Here is an 11,873-nt window from a genome sequence, read left to right as displayed (position 1 = left end):
GCAGCACAGTAGTTTGAAGTAAGGCCTCTGTTGTAATTCTGTTGTGTGTTGGCAAAAAAAAAAAAGAAAAGGAAAAACGTATACATTTGTAACTTAATTACATCTAGCTTGATAATGTTTTTATATGTGCAAAAGTGTAATTCTTACAAATATGGGGAGAGTTTATTTTCATAGGTCGCTGAGAAACAAACTAGGATTGTGCTCCAGGTGGATCTCGTGATTTCCCCCCCCCCCCACCCTCTCTCCCGTCCGCTGAACTACCCGTCCGATCACCGCTCCCCCTTCTGCCGCTCTCCGGTTGGTCCGAAAGGACCGGCGGCTGACCTCGAGGCTCGCCGCTGATTGGGACGCCGGCTTCACGTCGAGTGGACGGTCCGCTTCAGTTTTTCTATCTCCATCTGTGAGGACACAATGACACACACACACACACACACACACACGCTCAGTATGGGGGACTGTGACGCTGATAGAGAACTTCCCATCCCTCCAGCAGATTTTTGTCTACTCTATCTGCCAGGGAGGGTTTTGAGCCCGTGATCCAGGCAACATTGGTCCCCGCTGTGAGGCACAATGGTGGAGGTGTCCCGCTGTGGAAGGGATTTTATCACTGCCGGGGATTAGGAGGAGTACCGGAATGACAATGAAGCCGGAGCCAGGAGCTGAGAACTTCAGCCGAGCAGCACGTCTTTGACAAATCGTTTAAAAAAGCACAATGACACGATGCTAGACGAAACCACACCCACACTTCCTAATGAAGCAGACGAGTTGGACGTTTTCAGTGTTGGATGTTTGTTTCATTTCTCAAACTTTGAATTTGGCTGTTGCTTATTAAGTCGTGGGTATCTCATGACCCATCTCCATCGCCCCCTGGTGGCTGGCTGCAGTAAAGGTCACAAACCCCGCCCCCTCCATGTTAGCGGATGGGACGTAGACCAAAAGAAATTAAATCATTCTTACACCTTAAATACATTTTCACAAAGCTGAATTCTTTCATTTTATGTAGCTCTTATCACACTGATGTATGTTAAAGTGATTCTTTTTTAATGACTTATTCGAGGCTATTAAAAGGGGGCGTGGCATTATGATTGACAGCTGCTCTGCTCTGAGTGAAGTAGTTGCGGCGCCAAAAGGTCAGGAATTGTACGAGACCTTTATAAAAAGTTAACGGTTCATTCAGTCACTGACTGCTGATGCTAGTTAGCTTAGCAACATTTCCACTGATAGCCAGCGCTGTCGCATTGTCATGTGAACATAACAGACGGCGTTTCTGAAACACGAATCACAAGACAGATGCGTACATTTTAGGGATGCACCGACATCAAGTATGTATAAGTACTTACATTGGCGCACTTACCGATACCGAGTACCAATATTAGTACTTAAATATATCGTTACAGCTCTAAGAATAACTTTGAAAACATGTTTTATCAGATGATCTTCACTTTCTGACACTTTCTGTAACAAATGAAATATACAACATGATGCTGTGTTTTCCTGATAGAAACAGAGGTTCATCGAGATATTATGGTTAGCTGTTGTGTCTTTCTAGCCAAAAAGGTGCGAGAGTAGCAGCTAGGTGGGATATTTCGGTTTCATTTTTGTGCAGTGGGCGGAAGTGGATAGAGTCCATGGGTAAAACCCGCAGGTCCACAACTTATTATCACCTAACTTGAGCATTAACCAGCATGAATACATACAGAGCCTTGTTTAAAAAAACTTGGAGGAATAGTTGAATACACTTCTATTTCTTGCCGAGAGTTGATGAGAACATCGATACCGGTCCCATGTCAGTACGGTGAACTGGGTCAAGAGACAGCTTAGCTTAGCATAAAGACTGGAAACGTTACTGACTGATGCTATATACTAACACGAGGGGCAGCTGTGGGCAAAAACTCATTAAGAAATACAAGAGTTAATGTGCACAGGAAGCCAGCGGAAGAAGATTTTCTATGGAAGGGAAAGAGAGAAAGCATTGAACAATCCATTCAAATCATCTTTGTGTTCCTCTAATGACCACCACTGTACTACTAGAACTCCTGCTGCTACGGGAACATCTGAATGAGAACCGAGAGGAAAAGCTCCTAAGTCCTGAGGGAAAAGAAGTGCGACTGCAATCCCTCCAATGTTTTTCTTCATCTTTCCCTGGTTGGCATCTCTTCTTCCTACACATCTGTGGGAGTAGAAATTAACCGTAGGGGGTGTGGTGGTGGGGGGGAACTAATCTGCGGCTATGTTTCTGTGTGTGTGTGTGTGTGTGTGTGTGTGTGTGGACTGTGTATGCCGAGGGCTTTCTGCAGGGGGCTCCCTCCTCCTGTGATGTGATTGGTATCGCTGCCATGCTGGGATGGGCCGGGGTTCGCGTCCACCGCTGTTTGCTTTTTTTTTAATCGCTAGAAAAATCGAATGGTGTGACCCGACATCAGGGAGGCTGAATGTGTTCACTCTCCAGGGACCACTAACGCCAGCAGGCCAGCAGCCATGTGACTCACGGAAGCAGCTGACCCGGCTTACATAAAAATAACAACAATAAATTAAAAGAAACATTGGCTGAAGGTCCTGCTCTTTTTGCTTTTGATAAAATGTAACAGCAGCTGTAATGAAACATGGTTATTTATGGCGTACCATTATTACTGAAAACGATTGTTTTACTTTTATTTTAACATGAACCAATGTAAACTACAGGTAGTTTACGTGTACCAATTGGTGAATACAAGTTCATTCTTGAATTTGGGGAAAAAAAGAAAGTGACAAAACAATCACCTCGACGTCCGTTTAGTAGCTGTTCTGGAGCTTTCAAAGATATCACATGACTTTCATCAGCAGATGTTTGCCCGGAAATTGAGGGACTGGTGCACCAGCAAAGACCGCTCGCAAGTCAGCGTGGATGAAAACGATGCTGGATGTATATACAAAGAAAAACAGGGACGCTGCAAAGCCACCAAGATGCACCCAAAGGGACCACTGCACCCTGGGCCCAGGACTGGCTGGAGGAGCGTGTGTGTAATCTTAAACTACTGTTTTTGGCCACCTGTCAATCACTCTCACCACTTCCAGCCATTGTCTTTGTTCTGGTCTTCATCAATATTTGGCTAAACTAATGAATGTCGACAGCCCAGCGTGTGTTGCTATGGCGATCAATGTTACCTGCAAGGCCACGCGCTTCAGCCTCTCCTCATCCAGCTCTGCTCGTAGCTCCGCTATCTCTCTCCTGGACACACAAACACACGTATGGACTCATTAGTATGTGTAGTGCAGCATAGAGACAAAGGTTCAAACTCGTGATGACGACTGTGTGTTCTTTGGGGATGTAAAAAAGAAATCCCAACACAAATGTTCTCATTTAAAATGAAAGTCATGTTGGAATGCCAACACACTGAGCTGAAGGTCCACTAACAAAGCTAAATGTCATTTACAAGCACTGCATCTCATTACATTTGCTGGGCCTTGAGCAGCTCCACGGACATCAGCAGCTCCTTCATCTGGCTCCTCAGCTCGGTGAGCTCGCCGTTGGGCTCGTCGGGCTCCAGCCGGGCCCGGCTGCCCTCTGAGCTCGGGGCCGCCGCGGGGCTCGGCTTGGCCTCGGTGCTGGTCGCGGCGGGCCTGAGGGGTGCCGGTGACAAGGATAAGGTGTTGGTGGAAGGCTGTGAGGGGCAAAAATAAGGACGAAAAAACACAAGACAGAGTCAGACAGACAGAGCAGCAGATATTCCCCCTATTTGGTTCACAGATCGTTCATTTTCAGACTCATCAAGTTGTTCAGTGATCCTTTGTGCAGGGCTTGTTACAAGGCAACTGTTGATTTGCAATGACTCGTTCTTTAGAGCATGTGGGTGACCTAGGATTGATCAGATCCTTTCACATCGTTGCCACATCTTTCACTTCATTTGTGGCATCACTGCACTCTCAAACTAGCATTCACCTTTGAAAGAAAACAGCAAATAAAAGGATATTGTTGGGCTACAGTGCATAGACCTCTCATCACTAACAGGCTTTCTGATCCCACGCGGCACCGAAACATTCTCCGTCGATGCTTTTATCACGTCCATCGCGAGTCAGTCTCTCGGGAGAGAAATGCCTCTGTGAGAAATAACAATGTACGCACCGACTTCACCGGTACTAGAAGCTAAGCTCATTGAGGCGTTCTCTCCGTAGGCACTTCTAACCGACGGCACATCCTGCTGTCTTTATGTGGTGAACTTAAAAAGCTACTCTGGAGTTCTGCACCACTTGGAGTCCCACAAGACAACACAGCTTCTCGGTATTCCAATGTGCCACAAAAAGGAAGGAAGAAAAGAACAAACAACGTCAACAAACGTGGAGGCATGCGAGAAACAAATGTTCTTCAAGAAGTACCGGTAACACACGGTGAATAATGAAGATATACAAGTGGTCAAGTATTCCTTTAAGATTCTTCTGCAAAAATCTGCTCTGAAAAGGGAAATGCATTCAACACAAATGTCCACAGTGAAAGTGGACATTTGTTTGTAAAGTAAAAGAAATACAGGCTACCTTTAATATGTAGAATGATCGATGGAGGACCCACTCTTACTACAAGCTTTCTGGTATCACGATGAGCATATGAAGTTAAGGTGGGCACGCAAAATGAAATAAATGATTCAATAACAACAAACACCATTTTCTTATTGTGTACTCGTCCATTCAGTTCTTGACATTATTCGCTCTGGTTCGGTTTCTCCTTACATATTCCACTAATACCAGATAACACAAAGGGAATGTGTGCTTTTGACCACAAATTCCAAACCTAGCGTTTTTGTAAAATACCCTTTCCTTTAGATTTAAACCAATTCAATAAAGTCCAGCAAATGAAACGAGAGAGATAAAATACTCAAAATACAATAAAATAAGACCTGAAAATATGGAATGAAAACCCCCCAAAAGTTAAAATAATAAAAAATAAAAAGAGACATAGATGATTGGAGCAGTACGGTTTATATTTACTGTTCATATAGGAAGGTTCACACCAGGCCTTTTGTTTTTTCAGATTCTATCTCAGTCATGATGATTAGAGTTACATGTTCACCAGGCTCGAGGTTCAAGTTTATGTGTGGACTGTGTCCAATGTCGTGTTCGTCATACCGTATAGAAATAGTTTGCCTGTGTGTAGTGACACAGACGATAGGGAGCGTTTTTCTCTCATCACTCAGAAAGTTGCTTGCTGTAATAATGTTAAAAGGGATCCCTTCAGCACCGGTATGAGAGGAGGAATGATTACAGTGACCGGAAACTCTCTCAACATACATGCGACTGTTGCTTTAAGACCCAAACGCATCCTTGACGAAATACGCAGTTCACCTTTAAAGGGAAGCAGCTGCAATCGTGCGTTTTCTTCAGTTTTTATCCTTTAATTCATCTACAGTATTTCATTTTAACATTATAAACACCAATTGCAGGTGGAGCAGTCAGGAAGGAGAAGGACACACACACACACACACACTCTGAGCTGTTTGGTTATGAGTGCTGCGAGCTAAGCTTTACTCCGCCTGCTTCTTCTGTCTCTTGTATTTGTTTTTTTTAAACCCCCAGCTGAATTGGTCTCGGCCTGACCATGACCAATCCACACTCGATAGCATCTGAGGCAATTACTGAAATGCTGACTGAATAGCAGGCGGTGGTCCTCCCCACACTCTCTTCCGTCACACCGCGGAGGACTGTCTCACTGTCGGAAAGGTGCCAATTAACCAGCTCGTCTTTCCGGAAGGTGCTCAAAAAAAAGATCATATGTACACGTGCTCCATGCTTGCAACTATCACTTAAACAATAGATTATTGTGACAGTGGCGTGTGATTAATCGATTGATCGTTAGGTCTTTGAAATGTATAAAAAAAGAAAACAAACCTGCGAACATCAATATTTGATAAGTACCTGCGCTTCTTTTGTTTTCCCTTCGACTCGTCACCCGTCTGCATCTACAGTATTTCATTAGAACTGTCCTGGTGGGAGATCTCGCTGTGTACCATTCCACTTATTTCCTTTCTCTAATATGGCTGATCTGAGGTTGTTTTTTATTGTCTTCACGGTTTCCTTTTGCTCTCTTGTATTCTTTGACTTTTTCTGGCCATTGCAGATTTGTTAGGTCTGGACTTATAATTTCTGGGGGAAAAAAATGGACAAAGAGCTTATAAGCTGCAAAACCGTGATGCCGTCCGCTCCCCCTCACTCAGAGGACATCCAGACCATAATAACACTACTTTGGAAGCGATTGAAGTCGGACGGCGGTTCCACGGTTTTGCACTCTGCGTCTCACGTCTGGAGACTACGGCGGCCTCAAGGTGACGTGAAAGGCTCTCTAGAGCCAGTGTTAGTTTGTCCATTCTGGGCTTCTGTAGAAACACAGCGGAGCGACATGGAGGACTCCATGAAGACGACCTGGACCCTATGCAGACATGAGGGGCTCATTCTAAGCCAACGAAAAACCCAGCGATGATTCTTCTGCTAATAGATCCCCCGTAAGCCTACACACTGGCCCTTTAAGTCTGCTAACAATTCAACGTTAGCCACAATAAGCTAATGGTCATGCCAGACCAAGTGACTCCCCAGTGTATTAAAATGAGCAAGTGTGTTTTACTAATAATCAATTCAAGACTGTGATGTATCTTTCTTTTGAGTGTAAGCTACTTAGACTTGAACTCCAAACAGATTGAAATAGAACAGTAGAAAAGCAGTGATGTTATATTGGGCTCGTCTTTTCCACAAAGGAGTGCGAAATAAAATGACATCCCTTCATTTCAGTGAGGAGGAGAGAAAACTGCAAGGTGAGGTCTTCACTGTGGCTCACAAAGAACTATTATTATGAATATAATATTCCACTTCTAGATCCACCAGAATGCGACACACTGGCCCTTTAACCATTCTACCGCAGTAGCTCCAGTTCCTTACTTTCAACCAGTATTAATAACATGGCTGTAAAATCTATATTGTATTTTATTTTTTGTCTTGTGCGACAAGAGAGTGTAGCCCCACACACACACTGTCATTCTGATGCTTGTTATAGTAATGAGGCATTTGAAGGGGGTCATTGTAGCAAACCATTTGATGGATATCGTACCATTTGCAGTGTTTGTCATCTGGTGAAAGATGGCGCTCTAAGTTACCTTTCTGGTTTCTGTCAGCTTTGGTTTGGCAGCAGCATCCTCCTCATCGAACTTGAAGGACTTCTCCACGCTCACCTCCTTGGTGGGCTGCGAGGGAAGAGTTTGATTCATTGTTTGAGTCACATTCACTTTACGTTTGACTTTCAGCATACAGCTTCCTGAGAGGCGGACCTGACTGATGGGGAACGTGATAACACTCGGGGTAGTGCCTGTCCCCGGTGACTCCTGAGGGTTACTCTCACACAGTCGCGACATGAGGCGGGGCTATTTGTGTGTGTGTGTGAGTGAGTGAGAGAGAGCGTGACAGAGTGCGAGTGAGTGAAGGGGAGTGATGGGTAACAGAGAGCCAAGGGACCTCAGAGTGAAAGGAAAATCCATGGAGTGGTACATCCATTTCAGAAGAGAGCGAGAAAATAAGATCTGATATGTAATAACGTATTTGTGTCCGATGAGCCAGACAGTTTTTAATGGTAGCCTTATTAACATGTATAACCTGTTGATCCAATCTGAACAATGTCACTTTTTTAAAGTAATAAGTGTAGCCTCATGACAGCTGACTTTGAATATGAAAGGTCCATATGCAAAAATATGAAGTTGATGGCCTGGTTGAATTTCTACTGTAGATTAATATAAACAGCCACAAGTGTCTTTTTAGCTTGAATTGACGTTGATTAGCTGCAGCTGATTCATTTGATGCCAGTTGTGTTTTCTCATGTCAACTGGAGAAAGCAACGTTTATCAAAAGCTAATTTGTAGTTTTAGGTTATGATGAATAATAAAATATAATATAGATTAAAAAAAATGTAAAAGAGGTAGGAAGGAAAAAAAGGTTTGTTAAGAAATCTTGTTTTATGTTTGAGCTGAAAGCTGCTTTCATCTTTGTGTTGATTTTGGCGGGTCCGTCCACGGTGGACTGGTCTCTGCTGGAAGCCCCGCTGGAGTCTGAGCCGAAGGAGTTTCTGGTGAACCAGCATGATTTCATCTGATTTTAGCAGAATCTGACCCGGTGGCACCGATGACAAGCATTAAGAATAACGACATAGAAATAGCCAATCTTCTCTCTGACGTTCTCGTTTACTAGCGTAGGTCATACAGAGTATTGAGACTGCTTTATAACCAGTTAAACGTTCCTTGTATTAACTTGAATGACTATGGGCATTTGGCCTACTGGAGCTGGGTCTAAAATGGAACGGTTATCAGAACCCAACCCAATCTGCTACACAGTACTGCATGTGTAAATCAACCGTATCATGTGACTATCCACCTGCAACAGCAATGTGACATGACATCCTGCAGTAAAATGCAAATTGGAAAGAAACGGCAACGATTTCCAACATTTTGCTAATCCTAAACATCCCGACATGTAGACCATGATGGTCATGATGGGGCTAGTTGCGAGTTGCCGAGGTGCTTGTGTGCGCTCACCGAATGTCCTCCGCCAAACTGGGCGGGCAGCCTCCTGCCAGGCATCTTTGGTCTGTTAGCAGTGGGGTGAGAGAGCTTCTCCGAGGTAGACGACAACTCGTCAAAACTCATCAGATCTGTTGGGAATAGATGGGGGAGGCAGAGAGGGAGAAGGAAAACCGATGAGTAATGGGGTGAACGCACAATCTCATTTCATTATTGCTCGTGAACAGCTTTGGCAGCAGAAAAATGAGCCTATAGCCCTTTAAACTCTTAAGTCTGTCAATGGGTGATAGAGTTGCCCAGTGATGAAGTTACGCTATTGGTCGGTAAAGTTTAGGCACACTTAGGCTAGGTCCGGTCTGTTTCACAAAGTGACATTAACCACACAATGACACTTTAGATGAGTAATCCAGATCAACACATTTTTGAAAAATTGAAAAAAAAAAGTACGTTTTGCCAGATTACATTTGAACACGTCATGATGACGTTGTAATCTCCCTTCGCCCGATACTATTTTTGGAGCTTGAACGCACCACAACGTAACTCAATGCAACCTTCGTACCATAGCGGTTAGCTCCATTAGGAGCAAGACTGTTCTAGGGAGAGACTGTCGCTGTGATTACTCTGAGCAGCATGTTAATTAATACATTATGTCGATGAAGTTAGTAGTTCCAAATGTTACTATGCTGGTAGCTTTGTTATTTAGCCAAGCAGGACTGTGCCGTCCACTGGCTGCTAACAGCTAATATTAACTAGCTCTCCTCTTGCTCACTAATTAGCATTATTAGGTATCTGTGACTAAAAAGCATCAAGGCCGATCTCCTGATTGCATATTTTTCAGCCACTTATAAACTTCACATTTATTTTTCACTTTCCCAATTGGACAACTGCATGATGTATTCCACTCGCCCAAACACAGTCTACTTGAATTGGGCAAGCGTTAATGTCGAACCCTGTTCAAGTTCAAAGCGCTTTAACTATTTGCTTGGCTTCACTGACTGTGAAATCTGCACACGTATAGTGCGGACATTCCTTCACTAATGATCAAGTGGGTATCGTGGGTAGGGTATGCAAAGCCAATGCCATGCATATGGTATTTTGTGGTTCTCCTAACCTGTAGAGGCAGAATGTTTTTGTTTTTAACTTTCATCAGGGTCACTTGAGCTAGTAAGTATTTATGGAAGTACTTCAGCAATGAAGTACACAAGCTTCAACATTGGTGTATTAGTTGGAAAATGCACAAATGAGGTTCCTTTAGTATGCGTTGGTACGTAAGCTGTTGCTGCACCAATTCTTTGGACGTATTTTCCCTCAGAGGCCATGTTAATAGCTAGTTAACATCAGGTATTTTCTCTCTGGAACAGCAGAATTAGCACAATGCTAAATGCTACAGGGCATTCTATCGAAGTTCTGGTAAAATGCCATTTTACATCTGAACACATTCTCAAACAGACATCGAGAGACTGCTGAGCAACCGTAAATTCTCACGAAGCCGTTTCTCAGTGCGATGCGAAAATGAGATGCGGACTACGGTAAATCTGCGTGCTAATTTTCCGCATGACGACTTTGCACTTTGGAAATAAAGAGGATTTACGGTACACATTTAAATGCAACTATACGGTAATATGACGTCTGTCTACGAGTGTGTGCATATGAGCACAACGAACTTAAACAGAGGACAGAATGAGTCATTTCCACTTTTACTTTATAGATGCAACTTTAGCGGCCATTGTGTAACAGCACTTTGCAGCTTCACAGTAACAAACCTCCTGCAGTCGGAAGAGCATCGCACGTGACTGCAGGCGGGATTGGATTTTCATGTTCGACGGCAATGTGTGTGTGTCAGGATGCCAGAATGAGTGGTCTGGCGTTTTAGTGGCTTTTAGTCACCTCTGCACGGAACCTGTTGCAAACAGAGAACTCTCTGGTGGGTAAAAACAAATCCGTCCTCGTCTTTTTTTCTGGACCCTTTGCCGCCCACGTTTCTCTTCCCCCCCTGTGCTTCTGTTTATCACTGAATGCCTCAAAACTATTCATCTTTTCAATTACATCTCCCCCTGTTCAGTTTCCTCGCCATGTGCTGTCTTTTTTTTCTTCATTTCTCTCACGCTTACACCGAGCTCTGCCTATGTCGACTGAAGCTCTGCGTGTTTTCCCTCACGTCTTTTGCCATTTTATCAGTGGCGGGCCGTCAGGGCCTGCAAAGCCTTCTCTGCTGGCCTAAACAGAATCACAAAGTTATAGCTATTTTATAATTTAATATTTTTTCTTAAATACATTACATTTTTTCTTATATGTATTATAATTTCTAAAAATATTTTTCCCATTATCTTATTTTCTCATTGCACAGCTACTGTGTTCCTCAGTTGCTCTGCTTCCAGTGCAGCTTGTTTTAAGTAGAGCTTTTATCCAATCAGATTTCACCTCTGTGTCTCTAGGTAAGAAGAGAGGCCCGAGGCCTGCAGACTCACCAGTGAATCCATGTGCAGTTTAAGTGAATGGGGACGATATTGTTGATTGTCAAAGTGTTCAACCAATCAGATCTTTAGTTTAACATTCTTTGACGCGCCAGAGCGGCCTGCAGGCCTACAGCTACATCAGCATTACTGCAGCTCCGCAGTGTGCTTGCTAGCAGAATTTAGGTTGTAGCAGTCGGAGTTCAAGTGGAAATATATGAAAGACATTTTACCTAGCTTTGTTTTTTTAACATCAAATGGCGGAAAGAGGAGGAGAAACGGATATAGTGGCGGAGTTACTGGGAACGCCTTTCTCAAGAAGCACATTTCCGGACAAACTGGACATAGTAAAAAACAGCCTGGGTTTAGGGTCCGGATAATTGAATCTGTGGGCTGTTTTCTTTTACAAAGCAAGAATTATGGTCTAGAGAAATGGGGATTGTGTGGCGATTGCTTAGCCCAGTTTGAATCAGTAGGAACAGCTGCCTGAACGCTGCGGGGAGAGTATAGCGCGAGTTTGTGCGTGTTGTTTTCCTTACTAAACTAGTTTAGTATAGCCTCGCAGAACACAGTTGTGTTTTGTTTTGCTTCCGGGTCAGAAACTAAACAGACAAAAAAACATTATATTTATCACAATTTAAGCTTCTGCATTTTCCAAATGCACTTGTATTATTCAAACGTATTGTTCGGTTTGTAAGCGTCGTACCGAACGGTTTAATATGAATACGTGATGTTACACCCTTAGAAACAAATAACCGTAGCTATGGCGCCATCATGAGGTTATTAGGTGGTAAGACAGCAGTGAAGGCCCAGGTATAAAATGCACTGCCCGCCACTGCATTTTATTGAAGGCAAATTTGCATATTGATGCACAGCTCATAATGTGCAAAAGCCGGAC

At 43.6% G+C, this 11,873-nt stretch overlaps 1 protein-coding gene across 2 annotated transcripts in view; it reads right to left on the bottom strand.

Moving 5' to 3' along the window:
- Positions 1 to 250: 250 nt before the first annotated feature.
- Positions 251 to 11,873, bottom strand: part of cd2ap (CD2-associated protein) — a 53,471-nt gene continuing 41,848 nt past the window's right edge. For both annotated transcript variants that reach the window (XM_079180223.1, XM_079180224.1), the window contains exons 15-19: positions 8,538 to 8,653; positions 7,113 to 7,199; positions 3,433 to 3,641; positions 3,145 to 3,208; positions 251 to 398 (exon numbers count right to left, since the gene is read on the bottom strand). In XM_079180223.1, the coding sequence (XP_079036349.1) occupies positions 357 to 398; positions 3,145 to 3,208; positions 3,433 to 3,641; positions 7,113 to 7,199; positions 8,538 to 8,653 (518 nt within the window). In that variant the 3' untranslated portion in view covers positions 251 to 356. The remainder of the gene's footprint in view (positions 399 to 3,144; positions 3,209 to 3,432; positions 3,642 to 7,112; positions 7,200 to 8,537; positions 8,654 to 11,873) is intronic.

Source organism: Pholis gunnellus (genome assembly GCF_910591455.1).
Source record: "Pholis gunnellus genome assembly, chromosome: 19".
Taxonomy (NCBI): Eukaryota; Metazoa; Chordata; class Actinopteri; order Perciformes; family Pholidae; genus Pholis; species Pholis gunnellus.
The sequence above is the reverse complement of the archived record's forward strand: the minus strand, read 5'-3'. Positions and strand labels throughout refer to the sequence as shown.